The sequence below is a fragment of the Mustela nigripes genome, chromosome 2, assembly GCF_022355385.1.
Source record: "Mustela nigripes isolate SB6536 chromosome 2, MUSNIG.SB6536, whole genome shotgun sequence".
NCBI classification, from domain to species: Eukaryota; Metazoa; Chordata; class Mammalia; order Carnivora; family Mustelidae; genus Mustela; species Mustela nigripes.
In genome coordinates, this window is record NC_081558.1 from 152,589,952 (window position 1) to 152,615,038 (window position 25,087).

The 25,087-nt window shown below is 35.5% G+C and overlaps 1 protein-coding gene across 1 annotated transcript in view; it reads right to left on the reverse strand.

Annotated features, from left to right (window-relative positions):
* STXBP5L (syntaxin binding protein 5L) overlaps positions 1-25,087 on the reverse strand; it is a 449,308-nt gene that overhangs the window by 344,800 nt on the left and 79,421 nt on the right. Inside the window, exon 3 of the mRNA XM_059388354.1 lies at positions 18,026-18,123. Coding sequence (XP_059244337.1) covers positions 18,026-18,123 — 98 coding nt within the window. The remainder of the gene's footprint in view (positions 1-18,025; positions 18,124-25,087) is intronic.

The following is a 25,087-nucleotide window of genomic DNA, read 5'->3' on the forward strand; positions in this document are numbered from 1 at the left end:
AAGGAAAGCCCACGACCAGATGTTTCCAGAGAACATTTAAAGAAGTAATGCCAGTCTTTCTCAAAATCTTCTAAAGGAATGAAGAGGAGAAAATACCTTAAAACTCAATTTCCAAGGTCAACCTTACTCTGATACCAAATCCAGGTAAGGACAATATAGGAAAAGAAAACTATAGCCCATACCCCTGATGAACACAGATGTAAAAATTCTCTCCAAAATATTAGCAACCAAATTCAACAGCACACAAAATGAATCAGACACCAAGACGAAGTAGGATTAATCCTTAAGATACAAGGATGGTTTGACATACAAAAATCAGTAAATATGATACACTACATTAGCAAAATGAAAGACAAAAATCATGATTCTTCAGAAGATGCAAAAAAAATTTTTCTTTGAAAAATCCAACACATTTTCAGGAAAAAAATGCTCAATCAATTGGGAACAGAAAGAATATACCTAAATAAAATAAAGCCATATATCACAAGCACACAGATAACATCATACTTGGTTTAAGAAATTGAAAGTTCTTCCTTTAAAATCAAAAACACAACAGTGCTCACTCTTACCACACCCCTTCAGCATAGTACTAGAAGTCCTAAAAAGAACAATAAAGCAAGAAAAAGAAATAAAAGGCATTTAAATCATAAAAGAAGAAGTAGAACTATCTCTGCAGATGACATAATATTATACATAGAAAACTCTAAAGATAATACCAAAAAAATTAGATGCAATGAATGAATTTAGTAAAGTTGCAGGATACAAAACCAACATATAAAAATTAGTTGAATTTCTATACACTGACAATAAAGTATCAGAAAGAGAAAACAATCCCACTTACAATAACAAAAAACACAACAAAACAAAACAAAAAACAAATAACAATATAATACCTAGGAATAAATTTAACCAAGGAGGTGAAAGATCTATAAAATTAAAACTATAAGTTAATAATAAAAGAACTGAAGAAGACACAGATAGGAAAATACCTGTGTACATGGACTATAAGAATTAATATTGTTAAAATGTCCATACTACTCACAGCTATGTATGAATTTGTTGCAATTCCTATAAAAATTCCAGTTTTTACAGAAATAAAATCCAAAATTTGTATGGAACTAGGATAGACCCCAAACAGCCAAAGTACTCATGAGAAAGAAAAATAAAGCTGGAAGTATCACACTTTATGATTTCAAACTGTACTAGAAAGCTATAATAACCAAAACCATATGATTCTAGCATAAAGACACATGCCAATAAAACAGAATCAAGAGCCCAGAAATAAACCCAAGAGCCCAGAAATAAACCCTCCCATGTTCAGCCAACTGATATTTGACAAAGGAGCCCAGATTACACAATAGAGAAAAGACAGTCTCTTCAATAAATGGTGTTGGGTATTTTCTATATATAGAAATAGATATTCACATACCAAAAAAAAAAAAGAAATTGAACTCTCATATTAGTCACAAAAATTAACACGAAATGGATTAAAAACTTAAATATAACACCTAAAACCACAAAACTACAAGAAAACAGAGGAAAAAATTTCCTTTACATTGATCTTGACAATGAGTTTTTACATATGACACCAAAAAGCACAAGCAACAAAAGCAAAAATAAACACACAGAACTACATCAAACTAAAAATCCTCTATATAGCAAAAGACAATTGACAGAATGAAGAAACGACCCGTACAATGGGAGAAAATATTTGAGAACTATATATCAGATAAGAGATTAATATCCAACATATATAAAGAAGTCATAAAAATCAAAAACAAAATTTTTAAAAATTGGACAAAGACCCCCATACATTTTCACAAAGACATACAAATGGCTAATATGCATACTAGACGAGTCTCAACATCAATAATCAGAGAAATGCAAATCGGAAACCACAATGAGCTATTACTTCATATTTGTTAGAATGGTTATCAAGACAAGAGATGAGAAGATGGGAAGATGACAAAGTAGGAGGATGCTAAGCTCATCTCATCCCACAAATATAATGAGATAACACTAACATCAGTTTAAATAATTCAGAAAAGAACACTGGCAGAACAAACTCTACAACTAAAGGTCGAGAGTAGGCCACATTGAAGAGGTTAGGAAGAGAGGAGATATGGTGAGAAACTAAATGGACTATGGGCTGTCCGTAGGGTCGAGAGTGCATCCAGACATAAAGAAAGGAGAGAAATAGACCATCACAATGGAGAGTCCACATGAGGAAGATGAATAATATTTGGCTTGGAAAACCAGAGGAGCCAAATTTTGTGAGTTCTTACAACCAACATGACTTAAAGCCTGGAATTTTAAAAATCAGCTACTCAGTTCTGGAAGAACACAGAAGGCATAGGAAGCTGAGTCCTCACTCTTAAAGAGATAGCACTATAAACAGTCCATGGAGATTATAGCACAGAAGCAACAGTTTAAAAATATCTGGGAAGACTGGAGGGAGAGTTATTTTGCATGTCTGGATGGGTAGGGCTCACTAAGGGACTTCTCCAGGAACAAAGGAGATGGCAGGCACTATTTCTTTCCTCCACCTGCCTCCCCTAGTATGAATCTTGATGCATCAAGAGAAAAAAGAACAGTTACATACTAGAGAAACATACTAGAGAAAGCTCATAAGGCAATCGGCAGAGTTTTCAGCAGAAGTTCTGCTGGCCCAAAGGGAGTGACATGAAAGGAAAAAAAATGCAGCCAAAAATACTCTATCCAGAAAGGCTACCATTCAGAATACAATGAGAGATCATGAGTTTCCCATACAAAGAAAAGCTAAAGGAGTTCATGATCATTAAACAAGACATACAAGAAATGTTAAAAGGGACCCTGAATAGAAACGAAAGACCATAAGTAAGAGCTAGAAAGGTAGGAAGCACAAAAGCGTTACAAAAAATAATTTTTTTTAAAAGTATAGCTGTAAAACTTAGTCAATGAACTCACAAAATAAAAGCACGTAAATTATAAGACCATACCTATAATGTGGAGGAAGTAACAAGTAAACAATGGGTTCAAACTTTAGCAACCATCAACTTAATATAAACTAGTAAATGCAGATGATGATATATGAAAACACAATGGTAACCTTATGGACATGTAAAAACCAAGAAATATGCAAAAGATAAAGAGAAGTGTTGCAAAGATGGTGGAGGAGGGTTGCGTGGGGGGCTCAGTGCGTTAAAGCCTCTGCCTTTGACTCAGGTTATGATCTCAGGGTCCTGAGATAGAGCCCGCATTGGGCTCTCTGCTCAGCAGGGAGCCTTCTTCCCCCCACCCCGTCCCATCGCCCTGCCTGCCTCTCTGCCTACTTGTGATCTCTGTCTGTCAAATAAATAAATAAAATCTTAAAAAAAAAAAAAAAAGATGGTGGAGGAGTAGGGGACCCTATCTCAATCAGTCTCTTTAATTGAGCTACCAGACCATTCTGAACACCCAGGAAATCGACCTGTGATGTAAGAAGATATATTTGGATCTCTACAAACAGAATATCTCAGGTTGTTGGTCTTGAGGTATGAAGGGAGGGGTTGTGATTCTGCAGGCAGATATGAAAAGATAAACTGAAGCGGTTGGGGGGAGGCTCTGGATCCTGTGCCACCAGAGCTCAACAGCCTCCCATGCTGGAGACCAGGACCAGGTAGCAGTGGGGAAAGGACGTGAGGTCACACCCCAGACTGAAACCTGGAGCTACTGAGGCAAGCGTGTGAACTGGGGCATCTGGTGGTTTTAAAAACACAAAGGGCAGAGACATGCTTGGACCTGGAAGCAAGGGATGGGAGTGTTGCTATGGGGCACACAAGCCAGAATGCTGCAGTTTTTAGCAGCACAGACAAAAACGGAGACAGTGTGGCCTGGAGAGCACACTAAAGAAAATCCTGCAGTCTTTGTTCTGAGGCAGAGGTTTGGATATGGTCACTTTTGCTCTGACTCTCAGAAGAGACATGGAAAGCCACCGGGGAAAGCTGCCAGAGAAAAAAGCACCCCCACCCAAAAACGGTTTTTACTGAGCCCATCTCCCCTCTGAAAGGGGACAGGGCAACTCTATCCAAACAGGGTTGCCTGAGTAACAATGCAGCAGGCTGCTCCCTTAAAAGACAGGCTGAAAGTACAAGAGGCCGACAACCCTAAAGTCTCTATCAAACAGATGCATTTTGCTTGGGTTGTGGTCAATAACTTGGATTCTGTATATTCCCTCAACCACCCCTCAACAGAATGACTGAGAGGAGGAACGCACAACATAAGAAAGACACAGGGACTGTGACCTTTGCCACAGAACTAATAGATATGGATATAAGCAAGATGTAAGAAATAGACTTCAGAGTTATGATGATGATAGCTAGGATGGAGAAAACCATTAATGGCAATATAGGTTAAGGGCAGAAACAAGAGCTGATCTGGCAGAATTTAAAAGATGCTATCTATGAGATCCCATCTAATCTAGATACTCTAACAGTTAGAGTAAATGAGACAGAAGAATGAATTAGTAGATCTAGAAGACAAACTGATAGAAAAGAAGGAACAGGAGGAAGCCTGGAATAAACAGCTTAATATCCATGAAAACAGAATTAGAGAAATAATATCTCTTCTTAATTTTCTTCTAGAAACAATTTATAGTTTTCAGTGCACAATTCTTTTGCATCCTTGGTTAAATTTATTCCTAAATATTTTGGTCTTTTTCATGTTATTGTAAGTGAAGTTGTCTTCCTAATTTCCTTTTCAGATTGTTTACTGTTAGTGTATAGTAAAAACAAATATTTATTTGTTGATTTTGTATTTTGCAGCTTTGCTAGATTCATTTATACTTACAACAATCTTGTGTGTGCAGAAGCATCAGGGTTTCTCCTTTACTCATGAAAGATAATTTCCTAAATAATTATATGCTGTTGAGTTTTTCTTCTAACACTTTAAATATTTTACTCTACTCTATTTTTTCTTCCACGGTTTCTAAATAAAAGTCCACTGTAATTCTTATCCTTGTTCTTCTGTGGTGAGGCTGTTTCCTTCCTATAGCTTCCTTAAACATTTCTCTTTGCTTTGCTTATCTACAGACATAAGCCTACTGAAATTTTCTTTATTAAAAATTTATCTTGCTTCTTGTTTTCTGAGATTCCTTGGTCTTCAATTTGGTTTCTGTTATTAAATCTGAAAAGTTCTCAATCATCATTACTTTGAATATTGTTCTTCTATCTGTTCATTCTGCTCTTTCAAGTTGTTAAAAAACATTTATATTACACTTTCTGAAATTGTCACACAACTCTTAATATTTTAATGTATTTTTCTCCCATTATTTCTCTTTACATTTCCATTTGGGAAATTTCTATTGACCTATTTTCAAACTTAGTGATTTTTTTTCCTTCTTTGAGTCAGTGTATTCTTCATTTCTCTACAGTGTTTTTGATATCTTACATTTCCTTTCGAATATTTCTCTTTGAAAAAAAAAAGATTTATTTGAGAGAGAGAGAGAGAGAGAGTGCATGAATGAGCATGAGGAGCAGCCAGAGAGGGACAAGCAGACTCCATGCTGAGCAAAGAGCCTGATACAGGGCTTGATCCCATGACCCTGAGATCATGACCTGAACTGAAATCAAGAGCCGGGTGCTTAACAAACAGCCACCTGGGCGCCCCTTGTTTTGAATTATTTCTTGGAATTTCCATCTTTTTGTTTACATTAGCCATTTTATATACATTTTATCTACTTTTAGATATGTTTTGTGGTGTATATATTAGAGCTCTTAGCATATTAAACTGTTATTTTAAAATCCTTGTCTAATAACTTCATAATCTTTGTTACAGCTCATTCTCGTTATGAAGCTTGTTTTACCTGCTTAGATTACATTTTATCTGAAGTTTTCTGTTGAGAGCCAGGTATGTTGGTACAGGTTAATAAAAACTGAGGTCAATAGTCTTTAGCATGAGCATTTATGTTAATTTTTTTGGTCTATCTGTTTTTTTATGTAGCTATTTATGCCAGAGACATCAAATATCTCTATTGTCTTTGCTTTTTTCACCATTCTTGACTTTATATTTCTCTGTTACTCTGAAGAAAGAGCCTACATCTGTCACTATACCAGAGCCTGGTTAGTGCTGTGATAAGGTATGGGGTTGGGGGAGTGTTAAGTAATACTGTGATTAAATTTCAATCTTTTAATAGTTCTGTGTGTCTGAGGTATTATCTTCACAAGTGTTTCTCCAGTGGTATAGTCTTTTCCCCCACTTTGTAAGAGGGAAGCGAAAGGGAGGTAAAGTTGGAGCACTGCCCTTCTCTTAGTTGGGATAAGGTTCTGGCAGCCTTTCCCCCCAGGAAATTAGATCTTTGTTATAGAATATACCCTGAGTTCATTTTATAATGATTATTCTTTTCCTTCCCTTTCCAGAGCCCTGAAGATATCATTCTCAGATCTTTACCATGAGAACCTAGTATACTTCTCAGAGGTAAAAAACCCTTGAAAATATGGGGGTTCCAGTAACACTCTGGCCTCCATGAGATTCATTTATGATAGTCCACACTCAGTATCCAACAATTTGAGAAAATTACCTTTGAGTGTTCCTACCAGTTTATGTCTCCAGCAGCATCTGTACCAGCTGTGACTTTCTAGATTTGTTTTTCTTTCCAGATTTGGGGGTAGAGAATTTCCCTGTAAACTCAGTTCTCCAGTAGGTCCAGGAAAGGTTAATTTTAAGTCTAATGAACACTTGATTGTTGTAAGGATGGGAGTGATGATTTCTAAGACATTTGTATGCAGAAGTTAAAATCAGATAGGCCATAAGACAAGCCTCAATAAATCAAGGATTGAAACATATAAATTGTGTTCTCTGACCACAATGGAGTGAAGTTCAAAATCAGTAACAGAAACAAATTTGGGAAATTCAAAAATATATAAAAATTACACAGCATACCCATATATAACCAATAGGTCAAAGATGTCACAAGGAAAATTAAAAAATAATTTAAGAATGAATGAAAATGAAAAAAATATAATAAGGGATAAAAGGAAATACAACTAAAGCAGTTCTGATATTGAAATTAATAGCTGTAAGCATCTATACAAAAGATCTCAATTCAATAATCTAACATTCCAATATGAGAAATTACAGAAGTAGAATAAACTAGAGCTAGACAGTCAAAAGAAAGGAGATGATAAAGATGTGTACGTAAACAAAGAATAGAGAAATAAAGAGAATCAATGAAACCAAAAGTTGATTCCTTCAAAAAAAAATCAATAAAATTTATAAATATTTAGATAGATCAACTAAGAGTAAAAGAAAGAATACTCAAATAATTAAAGTTAGTAAAAAAAATTGGACAAACCACAACGATTTAAAAAAGAGTATAAGGGGATACTATAAACAATTATATGCCAAAAAAATTAGGTAATTGATATTAAATGAAGACATTCCTAGAAAGTCACAAACTATTGAAACTGACTTGAAAAGAAGTAAAAAATTTAAATAGACCTTTAAAAAGATTAATTTAGTAATCAAATAACTACTCAGAATGAAAAGCACAGGGACAGATGGCTTCACTGGTGAATTCTACCAAACAACTAAGATTTATACTTGTTCTTCATTAATTCTTCCAAAAATCAGACAAGGAAACGCTTTGAAACTTTACTCTGTTAAGCCAGTATTATCCTGATACCAGAAAAAAAGACATCACAAAGACAAAAAACTAAAAATCATAATTTATTAATATAGACACAAAGATCCTCAACAAAATAGAAGCTAACTGAAACGAGCAAGATCTAGTAAGAATCATTTATCATGACCTGGTGAGATTTAGCCCAGGAATGCAAGATTGTTTTAACATTGGAAAACTAATCAATATACCATATCAATAGAACAAAAATAACTTGGTCATCTCAGAAGATGCACAAAAAGAATTTGAGAAAATACCTTCAAAAAACTCTCCATGAATTAGGAATAGAAGGAGATTTCTTCAGTCTTATAAAGCACATATACAAAAAACCATCTGCTAACATCATACTAGTGAAACAGTGAATGCTTCTCTGATTTCAGGAAGACAAAAATGCCTGCTCCTGCCACTTCTATTTAACAATGTATTGGGGTTTTTACCCAGGATAATTAGGCAAGAAAAATAAATAAAAGACATTCAGATTAGAGAGAAAGAACTAAAACTTTTTGTAGTTGACAAGATCTTGCACATACACAACCCTAAAAAACATACCAAAAATCAGTAGGACTAATAAAGGAGTTCAGCAAGGCTTCAGTTTACAAAACTTACATACAAAAATCAACTATGTTTCTGTATACTAACAATATCCAAAAGTGAAATAAAATATTCAGGAATAAAATACCCAAAAGAAGTACAAAATTTATATTCTAAAAACTAAAAGCTATAAAACTATAAACTATAAAGCACCATCAAAAAATTTAAGAACTAGTATATGGAAAGACATCCCATATTCACAGATCAAAACTATTGTTGGAGTGGCAAATTGATCTTCAAAATCAATGCAAATCCTATCAAATTCCCAGCTGGCTTTTTTTTTTTTTTTTTTTACAGAAATTGAAAAGCTAATCCTAAACTTTATATGAACATTCTAGAGACCCAAAATGCCTAAATGATCTTGGAAAAGAAGAGAATCAGAACACTCAAGTTTCCCAATTTCAAGATGTAAAGAAAGCTACAGTAATCAAAACAATAATATCCAATATTCTATTAGATAGGGACAGACATATAAATAAATGGAATAGAACTAAGGTTTTCAAAATCATTACATATTTAGCAAGTTGATTTTCAATAAGGATATCAAAACAATTAAATGGGGATAGACTATTTTTTCAGGAATTAGTGCTACAACTGAATATCTACATGTAATAAAATAAATATAGATCCCTCCTTCACACCATATTAAAAAATTAACTCAAAATGAATCATAGTCTTAAATGTAAAAACTAAAATCATAAAACTATTAGAGGATAATGGGAGTAAATTTTTGTGACCTTAATTTAGGCAATGACTTCTTAGATATTACATCAAAAACATAAAAAAATTACACACACACATACACACACACACACACACACACACTGATTTCATAAAAATCAAAAACCTCTGTGTTTTAAAAAAAATACCATCAAGAAAATGGAAGACAATCCAAAAAAAAGATCAGAAGAAAATACTTATAGATCATAAATCTGATATAGGACTTGTATCCAGAATTTTTAAACAAATATTACAAGTTAAAAAATAAAAAAAATTAAAAATAGGAAAGGAATTTTTAAAAATATTTCTCCAAAGAAGATATACAAACTACTAACAAATACATAAAAAGATGCTCATCATCACTAGTCATTAGAGAAGTGCCAATAAAGAGCAATTCATAAGATACCACTTCATATCTAATAAGTTTGGTTATAATAAAAAAGATAACTAATGTTGGAATATGTTCCATATCCATATGGAAAATATAGAAGATATGGAGAAATTGACATAATACATTGCTGGTGGGAAGGTAAAACCATTTAACCTCTTTGGAGCACAATACAGAATTTTCTCAAAATGTAAAGTACTGTTACCATATAATGCAGCAATTTTTCCTCTGAGTGTATACCCAAGACAATTTTCTTCTGAGAGTATACCAAGAAAACTAAAATATGTCCACACAAAAATCTGTATACAAAAGTTCACACAGTATATATAACAACCAGAAAGTAAAAATAATCTAAATGTCTACCAATTGAACAAATAAAATAAAAAGCAACTGGGTAAATGAGTTTTATATCCATACAATGGAATATTATTTGTACTAAGTTAACTAAGCCGGTCACAAAAGACCACATATTATGTGATTCCATTATATGATATGTCCAGAATAGAAAAATCTATAGAGATAGAAATTAGGCTGGAGCTAGCCTGGGACTGGAGGACAGAGGGAAAATAAGGAGTAACTGCTAATAGTTACAGGGTTTCTTTTTAGGCTGATATGTTTTAAAAGTTATGGTGATTACTGCACAGTTCTAAGAACATAGTAAAAAACCACTGAATTTGGAGAGGAGAAGTCAAGATGGTGGAGGAGTAGCAGGCTGAGATGACAACAGGTAGCAGAAGATCAGCTAGATAGTCTAGCAAACCATTCTGAACACCTACAAATCCAACAGGAGATTTGAGAGAAGAGCAGCAATTCTAGAAACGAAAAATCGACCATGTTCAAAAGGTAGAACCTGCAGAGAAGTGAATCCGAAGTGATGGGAAGATAGACTGAGGCGGGGAGAGGCTGGCTCCCAATAAGCGGAAGAGCAATGGAACACAAAATCAGAGCTTTTAAAAATCTGCTCCACAGAGGGACATCACTCCAGAGGCTAAGCGGGGGTGGATCCCTTGCAGGGACAGCATGGTCTCAGGGACCACGGGGTCACAGAATGATTGGGGGTGTCTCAGTATCACAGAGCTCACAGGTATTAGAGACAGGAAGCCAAATACAGAGACAGAGCCAAGGAGTGAGCTCTCAACTCGGAGTTACCTTAAACTGTGATCTGTGGCAGTCATGACACTGCTCTTTGAAAAAGGACCCCACAAGTGGCAGATCCAGGGAGAACCCCTTGGAAGGGCAACAGAGACCTGCTGGGTTTGAAGACTCCAGGCGGGGCTATGTGCCAGAGACAGAGAAAATACAATCGGTCACAGGCCAGGTGAGCTCGGAGTGCAGCCAGAGGCCAACGAGAGGGGAATGACTGAAAGCTTTTCTCTGAGGGCGCACTCAGGATTGGGCACTGAGTTCTTGGCTACTCCAGACTGGAGACTGGGAGGCCACCATTTTCATTCCTGTCCTCCAGAACTCTACAGAAAGTGTTCAGCAGACAAAAGCTCCCAAGAGCAAACCCGAGGAGATTACTTTGCCCAGCCCATGATGAGGGGCGGTGAAATTCCAACTCCGGCAAAGACACTTGAGAATCGCTACAATAGGCCCCTCCCCTAGAAGATCAGCAAGAAAACCAGCTAAGGCCAAGCTCACTTACCAAGGAGAACAGCGGAATTCCAGAGGAGAAGAAAGCAAAGCATGGAATTCATGGCTTTCTCTCCATGATTCTTTAGTCCTACAAAGTTAATTAATTATTTTTATTTTACTTTTTCTTTTACTCTAATTTTTCTTAACTTTTACTCTTTCCTCTTTTAACTTCTTTTAAAACTAGTTTATCTTAACAATGCCTTTCCAAAAAAAAAAAATCTTTTTGGGGCATCTGGGTGGCTCAGTGGGTTAAAGCCTCTGCTTTCATCTCAGGTCATAAACCCCGGGTCCTGGGATTGAGCCCCACATCAGGTTCTCTGCTCAGCAGGAAGCCTGCTTCCCCCTCTCTCTCTGTCTGCCTGCCTCTCTCCCAACTTGTGATCTCTGTCTGACAAATTTTTAAAAAATCTTTTTAAACTTTCATTATTATGGCCATATTTTATCCTTCATTGTATCTAACTTTATTTTTTGTATACATGTAGGGTTTTTTTCTTCTAAAAAATTTTGGGATACAACTTCTTCTAATAGATCAAAATATACACTAAATCTAAAACAGGGCTTTGTTCTAGTATCCAGCCTGAGCAAATTCTCTCCACTTTCTTTTTCTTTCTTTTCCCGACCAACTTATCAACTCCTTTTTTAGAATTTTTTAAAAAGTTTCATCTTTACACTCATATTCCATCCCTTCATTGTATTTACCCTTATTTTTGTACATATATATGTAAGTTATTCTTTCTTTAAAATTTTGGGAGGTAGTTTCTTCTAAGAGACCAAAATATACCAAAAATTAAGTGGATGGCTCTGTTCTACTCACCAGTCTAATATATATATATATATATATATATTTTCTTTTTTCTTTTCTTGTTTTTTTATTTTTTTGAACTTCTTTTTACCCCCTCCCTTCTCCCCACAATTTGGGGTCCCTTCTGATTTGGTTAATGCCCATTATCTGGGGCATTTCCCATTCTTTTTCTATTTTATTCTCTCCTTCATATATTCTTATCTGGATAAAATGACAAGGTGGAAAAACTCACCACAAAAAAAAAGAACAAGAGGCAATACCGAAGGCTAGGGACCTAATCAATATGGATATTGGTAATACATCAAACCTAGAGTTTAGAATGATGATCCTCAAGGTGCTAGCTGGGCTTAAAAAAGGCATAGAAGATATAGAGAAACCATGTCTGGAGAAATAAAAGCCCTTCCTGGAGAAATAAAATAACTAAATTATAACCAAGCTGAAATCAAAAAAGCTATTAATGAGGTGCAATAAAAAATGGAGACTCTTACTGCTATGATAAATGAGACAGAAGAGAGAATTAGTGATATAGAAGACCAAATGATGGAGAATAAAGAAGCTGAGCAAAAGAAAACAAACAACTACTGGACCACAAGGGGAGAATTCGAGAGATAAGTGATACCAAAAGATGAAATAACATTAGAATTGGGATTCCAGAAAAAGAATAAAGAGAGAGGGAAGCAGAAGGTATATTGGAGCAAATTATTGTAGAGAATCTCCCTAATATGGCAAAGGAAACAAGCATCAAAATCCAGGAGATGCAGAGAACCCCCTCAAAAATAAAAATTGGTCCACACTCCATCATCTAATAGTGAATAGAAAGCAGCCTGGGACAAGAAGTCTGTAACATACAATGGTAAAAATATTAGATTGGCAGCAGACTTATTCACAGAGACCTGGCAGGCCAGAAAGAACTGGCATGATACATTCAGAGCACTAAATGAGAAAAACATGCAGCCAAGAATACTATAACCAGCTAGGCTATCACTGAAAATAGAAGGAGAGATTTAAAAGCTTCCAGGACAAACAAAAGCTAAAACAATCTGTAAACACCAAACCAGCCCTACAGGAAATATTGAAAGCAGTCCTCGAAGCAAAGAGAAAGCCTAAAAAATAGTAGACTAGAAAGGAACAGAGACAATATACAATAACAGTCACCTTACAGAAAATACAATGGCACTAAATTCATATCTCTCAATAGTTACCCTGAATGTAAATGGGCTAAATGCCCCAATCAAAAGACACAGGGTATCAGAATGGATAAAAAAACAAAACCCATCAATATGCTGTCTACAAGAAACTAATTTTAGACACAAAGTCACCTCCAGATTTAAAGTGAGGGGGTGGAAAACAATTTACCATGCCAATGGACATCAAAAGAAAGCTGGGGTGGCAATCCTTATATCAGATAAATTAGATTTTAAGCCAAAGATTATAATAAGAGATAAGGAAGGACACTATAGCATACTCAGAGGGTCTGTCCAACAAGATCTAACAATTGTAAATATTTATGTCTCTAACACGAGAGCAGCCAACTATATAAACCAATTAATAACAAAATCAAAGAAACACATCGACAATAATACAATAATAGCAGGAAACTTTAATACCGTCTTCACTGAAATGGACAGATCATCTAAGCAAAAGATCGACAAGGAAATAAAAACCTTAAATGACACATTGGACCAGATGGACATCACAGATATGTTCAGAACATTCCATCTGAAAGCAACAGAATACACATTCTTCTCTAGTGCACATTGAACGTTCTCCAGAATAGATCACATCCTGGGTCACATCAGGTCTCAACCAGTACCAAAAGACTGGGATCATTCCCTGCATATTTTCAGACCAAAATGCTCTGAAGCTAGAACTCAATCACAAGATGAAATTTGGAGAGAACTCAAATACATGGAGGCTAAAGAGCATCCTACTAAAGAATGAATGGGTCAACCAGGAAATTAAAGAAGAATTAAAAAAAAACTCAGGGAAACAAATGAAAATAAAAACACAACTGTTCAAAATCTGTGGGACACAGCAAAGGCAATCCTGAGAGGAAAATATATAGTGGTACAAGCCTTTCTCAAGGAACAAGAAAGGTCTCAAGTACACAACCTAATCCTATACCTAAAGGAGCTGGAGAAATAACAGCAAAAAAAGCCTAAACCCAGCAGAAGATAAATAATAAAGATCAGAGCAGAAATCAATGAAATAGAAACCAAAAGAACAGTAGAACAAATCAATGAAACTAGGAGCTTGTTCTTTGAAAGAATTAATAAGATTGATAAACCCCCAGCCAGACTTATCAAAAGGAAAAGAGAAAGGACCCAAATTCATAAAATCATGAATGAAAGAGGAGAGATGTCAACTAACACTAAAGAAATACAAATAATTATAAGAACATATTGTGTTCTTATATATACACCAGCAAATTAGACAATCTGGAAGAAAAGGATGAATTCCTTGAGACATATAAACTAGTCTCTACTGCACTGAACTGAACCACAACTGAACCAGGAAGAAATAGAAAACCTGAAAAGACCTATAACCAGTAAAGAGATTGAAGCAGTCATCAAAAAAATCTCCCAAAAAACAAGAGCCCAGAGCTAGATGGCTTCCCAAGGAAATTCTACCAAACATTTAAAGAAGAATTAATTCCCATTCTCCTGAAATTGCTCCAAAAAATAGAAATGGAAGGAAAACTTCCCAACTCATTTTATGAGGCCAGCAATACCTTGATCCCAAAACCAGACAAAGACCACATCAAAAAAGAGAATTACAGACCAATATCCCAAATGAACACAAATGCAAAAATTCTCACCAAAATACTAACCAATGGAATCCAACAGTACATTAAAAGGATTATTCACCATGACCACATGGGATCTATTCCTGGGCCGCAAGGTTGGTTCAACATCTGCTAATCAATCAATGTGATACAATACATTAATAAAAGAAAGAACAAGAACCATATGATACTCTCAATAGATAATGAAAAAGCTATTGACAAGGTACAGCATCCTTTCTTGATCAAAACTTCTCACAGTGTAGGCATAGAGGGTACATACTTCAATATCATCAAAGCCATTTACGAAAAACCCACAGCAAATATCATTCTCAATGGGAAAAAATTGAGAGCTTTTCTGCTAAGGTCAGGAGCAAAGCAGGGACGTCCACTATCACCACTGCTATTCAACATAATACTGGAAGTCCTAGCCTCGGCAATCAGAGAACAAAAAGAAATAAAAGGCATCCAAATTGGCAAAGAGGAAGACAAACTCTCACTCTTTGCAGATGATAAGATACTTTATGCAGAAAACCCAAAAGACTCTACTCCAAAACTGCTAGAACTCATACAGGAATCCAGGAAAGTGTCAGATATAGAAGAATGAGAAATTAAGGAGTCGATCCCATTTACAATTGCATCCCAAACCATAAGACACCTAGGAATAAACATAACCAAAGAGGCAAAGAATTCGTACTCAGAAAACTATAGAATACTCATGAAAGAAATTGAGGAAGACACAAAGAAATGGAAAAATGTTCTAATCTCATGGATTGAAAGAACAAATATTGTGAAAATGTCTATGCTACCTAGAGCAACCTACACATTTAATGCAATCCCTATCAAAATACCATCAACTTTCTTCAAAGAAATGGAACAAATAATCCTAAAATTTATATGGAACCAGAGAAGACCCTGAATAGCCAGAAGAATGTTGAAAAAGAAAGCCAAAGTTGGTGGCATCATAATTCCAGGCTTTAAGCTCTATTACAAAGCTGTAATCATCAAGACTGGATGGTATTGGCACAAAAACAGACACATAGATCATTGGAACGGAGTAGAGAACTCAGAAATGGACCCTCAACTCTATGGTCAACTAATCTTCGACAAAACAGGAAAGAACATCCAGTGGAAAAAAGACAGTATCTTCAATAATGGTGTTGGGGAAATTGGACAGCTACAGACAGAAGAATGAAATTGAACCATTTCCTTACACCACATGTAAAAATAGACTAAAAATGGATGAAAGACCTCAGTGTGAGAAAGAAATCCATCAAAATCCTTGAGGAGAACACAGGCAGCAACTTCCTTGACCTCAGCCATAGCAACTTCTTCCTAGAAACCGCCAAAGGCAAGGGAAGCAAGGGCAAAAATGAACTATTGGGACTTCATCAAGATCAAAACCTTTTGCACAGCCAAGGAAATGGTCAATAGTCCCAAAAGACAACTGACAGAATGGGAGAAGATATTCGCAAATGACATATCAGATAAACGGCTAGTATCCAAAATCTATAAAGAACTTATCAAACTCAACACCCAAAGAACAAATAATCCAATCAAGAAATGGGCAGAAGACATGAATAGACATTTCTGCAAAGAAGACATCCAGATGGCCAACAGACACATGAGAAAGTGTTCCACATCACTCGGCATCAGGGAAATACAAATCAAAACCACAATGAAATACCACCTCATACCAGTCAGGAAGGCTATAATTAACAAGGCAGGAAATGACAGATGCTGGTGAGGATGCGAAGAAAGGGGAACACTCTTACCTTGTTGGTGGGAATGCAAGCTGGTGCAGCCACTCTGGAAAACAGCATGGAGGTTCCTCAAAAGTTGAATATAGAGCTACCCTATGACCCAGCAATCACACTACTGGGTATTTACCCTAAAGATACAAATGTAGTGGTCCGAAGGAGCGCATGCTCCTGAATGTTTATAGAAGCAATGTCCACAATAGCCAAACTATGGAAAAAACCTAGATGTCCATCAACAGATGAATGGATAAAGAAGAGGTGGTATATATATACAATAGGATACTATGCAGTCATGAAAAGAAATGAATTCTTGTCATTTACAACAATGTGGATGGAACTAGAGGGTATCATGCTAAGTGAAATAAATCAATCAGAGAAAGACAATTATCATATAATCTCTCTGATATGAGGAATTTGAGAGGCAAAGCAGGGTCATGGGGGGTAGTGAGGGAAAAAATGAAACAAGATGGGATTCAGAGGGAGACTCAATCTCACAAAATAAACTGAGGGTTCCTGGGGAGTAGGGGGTAGGGATAAGGTAGCTGGGTTATGGGCATTGTGGAGGGTGTGTGCTATGGTGAATGCTATGAAATGGATAAGCCTGATGATTCATAGACCTGTACCCCTGAGGCAAATAATACATTATATGTTAATAATAAATTAACTCAAAATGAATTGAAGACTTGAAATAGAAAACCTGAAACCATAAAACTCCTGGAATAAAATAAAGGCAGTAATTAGCTCCTAGACAATGGTCTTGGCAATGATTTTTTGGATACAATACCAGGACAAAAATAAACAAGTGGGACTACATCAAACTAAAAGCTTCTGTATAGCAAAGGAAACCAACCACAAAATAAATGGGAGAAAATATTTATAAATTACATATGTGATAAGGGGTCAATATCTAAAATATATAAAGAACTCATACAACTCAGTAACAAGATAAAAAACAATTACATTAAAAAATGGGCAGAGAGGGGTGCCTGGGTGGCTCAGTGGGTTAAGTCTCTGCCTTCGGCTCAGGTCATGATCCCAGCGCCCTGGGATCGAGCCCCATATAGGGCTCCCTACTTGGTGGGAAGCCTGCTTCTCCCTCTCCCACTCCCCCTGCTTGTATTCCCTCTCTCGCTATGTCTCTCTCTGTCAAATAAATAAATAAAATCTTTTAAAATTTAAAAAAAAATAAAAAATGAGCAGAGAATTTGAAACGACATTTTTCAAAGGCCTACACATGGCCTACTGGTACATGAAAAGTTGCTAGGCATCACTAATTATCATAGAAATGCAAACCAGTACCACAGTGAGATATCAACTCATACCTGTTAGAATGGCTATTACCAAAAAGGCAAGAAATAACAAGTGTAGGATATGGAGAAAAGGGAACTCTTGTACACTATTAGTGTGACTATAAATTAGTATAGTTACAATAAAAACAGTATGGAGTTTTCTCAAGGAATTAATACTAGAACTTCTATACGATTCAGCATTTCTACTTCTAGGTATTTATTCAAAGGAAGTAAAGAAAGGACATCAATAGTTATGTCAGAGACACTAAAAATATGCCAATGAACTGGACAATATGAGTTTTCACAATCATTACTTATTTCAAAGAAACCAAATTTATTTGATCATATTCCACTTACCAGAATATTTAAGGAAATGTAATTGGTATTAATGTAACAAATAATAAAACAAAAATTAAGGATACATTCGTATAGCACCTGTTCTTGTCCCAATAGCCAAGATTTTCTGAACTGGATCAAAGGCTAATGCTGTGGGCTGATAAGGGAAACCATGCCGAACTGTCTGAAAGAGAGCAGATAGTAAAAATAGTCATCAAGGAAATAAAAATTAATACAATTAAAACTACAAGATACCATTGTCCAACTACCATAAGAGTAAAATAATTATTTTTAATTAAAAAAATAACTACTACCAAATGTTGGTAGGAATATAAAATGACACAAACACTTTGGAAAATTTCCTTGCCATTTTCTCTAACAACTATCGGTCCTATGACTTATAAATTTCACTCTTAGGGGGGCACCTGGGTGGCTCAGAGGGTTAGAGTCTCTGCCTTCAGCTTGGGTCATGATCCCAGGGTCCTGGGATCAAGCCCCACATCGGGCTCTCTCCTTGGTGGTGAGCCTGCTTCCTCCTCTCTCTCTCTCTGCCTCCCTCTCTGCCTACTTGCGATCTTTCTCTGTCAAATAAATAAATAAAAATCTTAAAAAATAATAAAAATAAAAATAAATAAATAAATAAATAAATTTCACTCTTAGGTATGCATCCCAGAAAATAACATATGGCCACATAAAAATCTGTTTAAGTATGTCCCTAATAACTATATACTTAACAACCTAGTAACAGTCCAGCTGTCCAACAAGAGAATCAAAACCAAAAATGTGCTATACTCATACAATAAATTACCACTCACCAGTTGAAATACAATAAACAGTAATGATAGGTGCAACATGGATGATTCTCAAAAACGTTATGCTAAATAAAAGAAGTAATATACAAAACAGTGCATACAGTATAATTATATTAGAATTTGAACAAGCAAAACTAACCTATGGTGAAAAAGAAAATCACAGCAGTGGTTGACTTGAGGAGAACTCACTGAAAGGGGGAGTATGAGTAAAGGTAATATTCTATATTTTAATAAAAGTGGATTACACAAGTGTATACACTGGTTAAAAACTCATCTAATTGTACAATAAAATTGATGATTTTTCTGTGTGTAAACTAAATGTCAAAAAAAGATAAGAAAATAGTATTATAAACAAATATTGAACTCCAGTTAATGATATGTATATTGAGTTTTTAAGACGTAAAGTCTACTGACATCTGCAACTTAATTCAAAATGCATCCATAGAAGTATTATGGTTCATAGATGGATAGACATACATTATAAAGTAAATATAGCAAAATGATAATTGTAAAATCTACATTCTGATTATGCATGTATATATGTGTGTATACACATAAGATACATGAATGCTCATAGTATAGCTTTTCAACTCCTCTGTGTGTTTGAAACTTTCATAGTCATACAATGGGGAAAACAAGAAAAGAAAAATACAGAGTTAATAATATCATAAAGGTGACAAGATGAACAAGAATATGTAATAATATACAGGAATAATTTCAACATGAAATATAACTTTTCAAAGAAATAGAGGACTCACATGGGTCAGAAAAAATAGATTCTGGAAGGAGCTGGGGAACATAGCAGGGTAGAAAGACCCTGAGCTCACACCATCTATGTTTATAACTTGGTATCATTCACATCCAAGTAGATTAAACCCTCCAATCTGAAGAAGGACAAAACAAACTCCACAACTAAAAACAGAGAAAAAGCTGCATCTGAAAGTTTAGGAAAGACAAAAAGGCAGAGGAAGCTGTCTGCAAGAGGAGAGGAACTAGCATATGCAGAGAGCAGAAAAATGGTCCTTAGGACCAGCATACAAGGGGCAGACTTATCCTCACGTTTGACTTTGAAAATGAGAGGGGCTGAATTCCATGAGTTTGTATAACTTGGAGCCTGGAGCTTTAAAAGTCAGCTGAGAGCACTGGGCTAGCCACAAAGGCAAGTGATAGCCAGGTCACTGCCGTTAAAGAGACAACAGCCTACCTGGAGAGGAAGCACAAAAATGGCAATTTACACAAAACCAGGGGCTAATGGGAGACAGATTTATTCATACTGATTCAGAATGTGTTCAGCAACTTCTCTGAAAAAGAGGGAGCTGGCAGGCACCATCTTCCTCCCCTGTTCCCCAGCATAAACAGAGGGTCATCTACAGGAGTCAGGCTATACAGGCATTTGCTACCTAAACTGCTAGCAGTGTGCCATGAGTTGCTCTGAGGATTCACCTACTCCAAGCCAGCTAGCTTTGGCCCTGGGCTCAGTGCCAATTTTGTGAAAGCTGCCAATGGGCCCATTGCAGCCACTGCTGCACACTGCACCCAACCAGTGCATAGTCCCCAGCCATGTGCCCTCAGCCACCAGGGGAATGTAGCCCTCAGTTTCCACAGAACTTCAGGGGATCTGGCATAGGACTAGCGGCCCTGCACAAATTTGCTAACAGCGTTGTCCCATTCACAAATTCCCTCAAAGCCACATCCCCTCAGAGTTAAAGCCTGCCTGGGTCCCATCAACACCACTGAGAGCAAGTACAGCCCATAATAGGCAAAGCATCAGTCTGGCAACTGCACTGAAAAGAAAAGCAACTCAGACACAAAATCAGGACATAAGCAACACACATAACACTTCTCCTGAAGTGGCAGATTCTGGTGAACAGGGAACACTACACACCAGGGCACTGTAGGACTTCTTCTTCATAAAGTCACTTTGGTTCAAAAACAGAGAACATTTCCAACTTTCTTAACACAGAGAAACAAACACAGAAAGGAAAAAAAAAAAAAATGAGACAGAGAAATTTATCCCAAATGGAAGAAGAGGAGCAGGCCACACCTAGAGGTCTAAGCAAAAGGGATGTAAGTAAAATGCCTCAAAGAGAATTTAAAGCAATGAATCATAGATACTCCTGGACTTAAGGAAAGAGTGGAAGACATGAGTGAGACCCATAACACAGAGATAAAAAATAGCACAGCAGAGATAAAGGGCTCAAAAAAACAAAATAAAAAACATGCTTAATGGAATGAATAGCAAAAGAAACAAAGGAATGAATTAGTGACCTAGACAACAGAGTAATGGAAAGTAATCAAGTTGAACAAAAGATAGAAAAAGGAATTGTGCAAAATGAAACTAGATTTATGGAATTCAGTAACTCCATCAAAAGTAATAACATTCATATTATATGAGTCTCAGAGCAAAAAGAGAGAAAAAATGGGGACAGAAAATTTATTTAAAGAAATAATAGCTGAAAACTCCCCTAAACTGGGGATGGAAACAGATATCCAGATCCAGAAGCACGGAGAACTCTCATCAAAATCAAAAAAGGAAGTCCACAGGAGTGCCTAAATGGCACAGTTAGTTAAATGTTTAGGTGTCTACTCCTGATTTTGGCTCAGATCATAATCTCAGGGTTGTGAGATTGAGCCCCATGTCAGGCTCCACATTGGGCATGGATTCTGCTTGGGATTCTCCCTCTCCCTCTTTCCCTCCTCAACATTCATATTCTCTCTCTCTCTCTTAAAAAAAAAAAAAAAAAAAAAAGGAAAAAGAAAAAAAAAGGAGGCTAAAAGCAGCAAGACAAAAGAAAATAGTAATGTACAAAGGAAAACCCACAGAGCTAGCAAGAGATTTTTCACCAAATACTTTGCAATCCAAAAGGGAAAAGCATTATATATTCAAAGTGCTGAATGGGAGAAATCTACACCTAAGAATACTCTACTGCAAGGGTATCATTCAGAATAGGAGAGAATAAGAGTTTTCCAGACAAACAAAAAACTAAAGGAGTTCATGTCCACTAAACCAGCCCTGCAAGAAGTATTAAAGGGGACCATGAGTGGAAAAGGAAGATCAAAACTGACAGTATGATGGTAGGAAACACAAAAGCAATAAAAATGAATATTTCTGTAAAAAATCAGTCAATAAACTCACAAAATAAAAGGATACAAAATATAACATCATATATGTAAAACCCTGGGGATAAGAATAGTAAAGAATGGGTTCAAACTTAAATGACCATCCACTTAATATAGACTGCTATACATAGAAAGGTTATACACAAACCTTATGGTAACCATGTATCAAAAACAACAAATAAATGTGCAAAAATTAAAAGGAAGTAATCCAAATATATCACTAAAGAAAATCAGCAAAACATGAAAGACAGAAAGACAAGGATCAAAGAAAATCTTTAGAAACAGCCATAAAAGAAAAATTAAAATGATAATAAATACATATCTATCAATAATAACTCAGAGTAAATGGACTAATAAATGTTCCATTTATGAAATGGATAAAAACAACAATAGATAAAAACAATAAGACACATCTATATGCTACCTATAAGAGACTTGTTCCAGACCTAAAGACCCCTGCAAATTGAAAGTAAGTGTATGGAGAAATATCTATCATACAAATGGATGTCAAAAGAAAACTGGAGTACCAATACTTACATTAGACAAAATGGACTTTAAAACAAAGACTGAAAAGAGACAAAAAGGACACTATCATTATAAAGAGGACAAACCAACAAGAAGATCTAACAATTGTAAATATTTACATACCCAAAATAAGACCACCCAAATACATAAGGCAGTTAATAACAAACATATAAAGGAACTCATTGATAATATAATAGTAGAGGAACTCAAAACACAAGTTAGATCAGCAAGGAAACAATGGTTTTGAATGACATTCTGGATCAGATGGACTTAACAGATTTATTCAGAACATTACTCCCTAAAACAATAGAATATATAGTCTTTCCAAGTGCACATGGGACATTCTTCAGAATAAATCACATACTAGCCCACACAACCAGCCTCAAAAAATTCAACAAGACTGAAGTCATACCAGGCATCACTATGAAACTAGAAGTCAACCACAAGAAAAATCTGGAAAGATCACAAATACATAGAGGTTAAATAACATGTTACTAGAAAATGAATGGGTCCACCAGGAAATAAAAGAAGAAATTTTAAAAGTACATGGAAACAAATGAAAATACAACAATCCAAAAACTTTGGGATGCAGCCAAAGTGGCTACAGAGGGAAGTTTATAGCAATACCACTTACTTAAACAAGAAAAGTCTCAAACAACATAAACTTATGCCTAAGGAGCTAGAAAAAGAATGATAAACAAAATCCAAAACCAGCAGAAGAAAGGATTAGAGTGGAAATAAATGATACAGAAGTTTTTGAAAAAACAATTGAACAGATCAATGACATCAGGAGCTCATTCTTTGAATAAATCAATAAAATTATTAAACCTCTAACCACATATATCAAGATAAGGAGACTCAAATAGAATCACAAATGAAAGATGAGACCAAATAACAAATACCACAGAAATGCAAACAATTATAAGAAAATATTATGATAAACTATATGCTAACAGGTTGGACAACCAAGAAAAAAAGGATACATTCCTAGAAAAATATAAATTACCAAAACTGAAACAGGAAGAAACAGAAAATTCAAACAAACCAATAACCAGCAAATAAACCGAATCAGTAATCAAAAAACTCCCAACAAACAGAAGTTCAGGGCCAGATGGCTTAACAGGTAAATTCTACCAAGCATTTAAAGAAGAGTTAACATCTGTCCTTCTCAAACTATTCCAAGAAGTAGAAGAGGAAGGAAAACTTCCAAATTATTTTATGAGGCCAGCATTACTGTAATACCAAAGCAGATAAAGACTTCACTGAAAGGCGAACTACAGTCCAATATCCCTGATGAACATGGATGCAGAAATTCTCAATAAAATACTAGTAGGCCAAATCCGACAGTACATTAAAAGAATCATTCACCATAATCAAGCGGGATTTTTTCCTGGGTTGCAAGAGTGGTTCAGTATTTGCAAATCAATCAATAAATCACATCAGTAACAGGAAGGGTAAGAACCATGTGATCCTCTCAATAGATGAAGAAAAGGCATTTGACAACGTACAGCAACCATTCATGATAAAAACCCTCAACAAAGGTTTATAGAGAACATACCTCAACATAGTAAAGGCATTATATGAAAAATCCACAGCTAACATTCTCAATAAGGAAAAGCAACCTTTTCCCCTAAGGTCAGGAATAAGTCAAGGATGCCTACTCTCACACTTTATTTAACATAATACTGAAGTCCTAGCCATAGTAATTAGACAACAAAAAGGAATAAAAGGCATCCAAATTGGTAAGGAAGAAATTAAACTTTTCCTATTTGCAGATGACATGATACTCTATACAGAAAACCCAAAAGACTCCACCAAAAAAACTGCTAGAACTGATAAACGAATTCAGTAAAGGTGCAGGATAAAAAATCCATGTGCAGAAATCTGTTGTATTTTGATACACCAATAATGAAGCCACAGAAAGAGAAATTAAGAAAATAGTCCCATTAACAATTGTACCAAAAATAATAGACACCTAGGAATATATATATAAATGACCAATAAGCATATGACACCACCATTAATAAATCATATTCACAATGAGATACAACTGTATAGTCTCTAGGATGACTATAATAAAAATGATGGATGCTAACACATGTTGACAAAGATGTGAAGAAATTGGAGCCCTAATACATTGCTGGTGGGAATATAAAAATATGTGTAAAATCTTTGGAAAACAGCTTTGCAGTTCTTCAAAATGTGAAATATAGTGTTACCTATTACCTAAGGCTATATAACTAAGAACAATGAAAAAAGAAATCCACACAAAACTTTAATACAAATGTTCATAGCAGCATTATTCATAATAGCCACAAAATAGAAACAACTCAAATATGCATCAACTGATGAAAAGATAAATAAAATACAGTATAAACACACAGTGGAATATTATTCATTAATAAAAAGAATGAAGTACAGATGCATGCTACAATCGGGATGTACCTGGAAAATGTTATGCTATCTGAAAGAAGCCAGTCACATATTGATTCCATTGAATAGAATGAACAGAATAGGAAAATCTATAGATACATATACATTACATGTCTGGCTGCCTAGGCATGGGGGATAGAGGCTCTGGATAATGTTGACTGCTAAAGGGTATAGGCAACCATTTTGGGGGTGGTAAAATGTTCTAAAATTGACTATGGTAGTGCTGCACAACTCTCTAAATATACTGAAAAACAATGA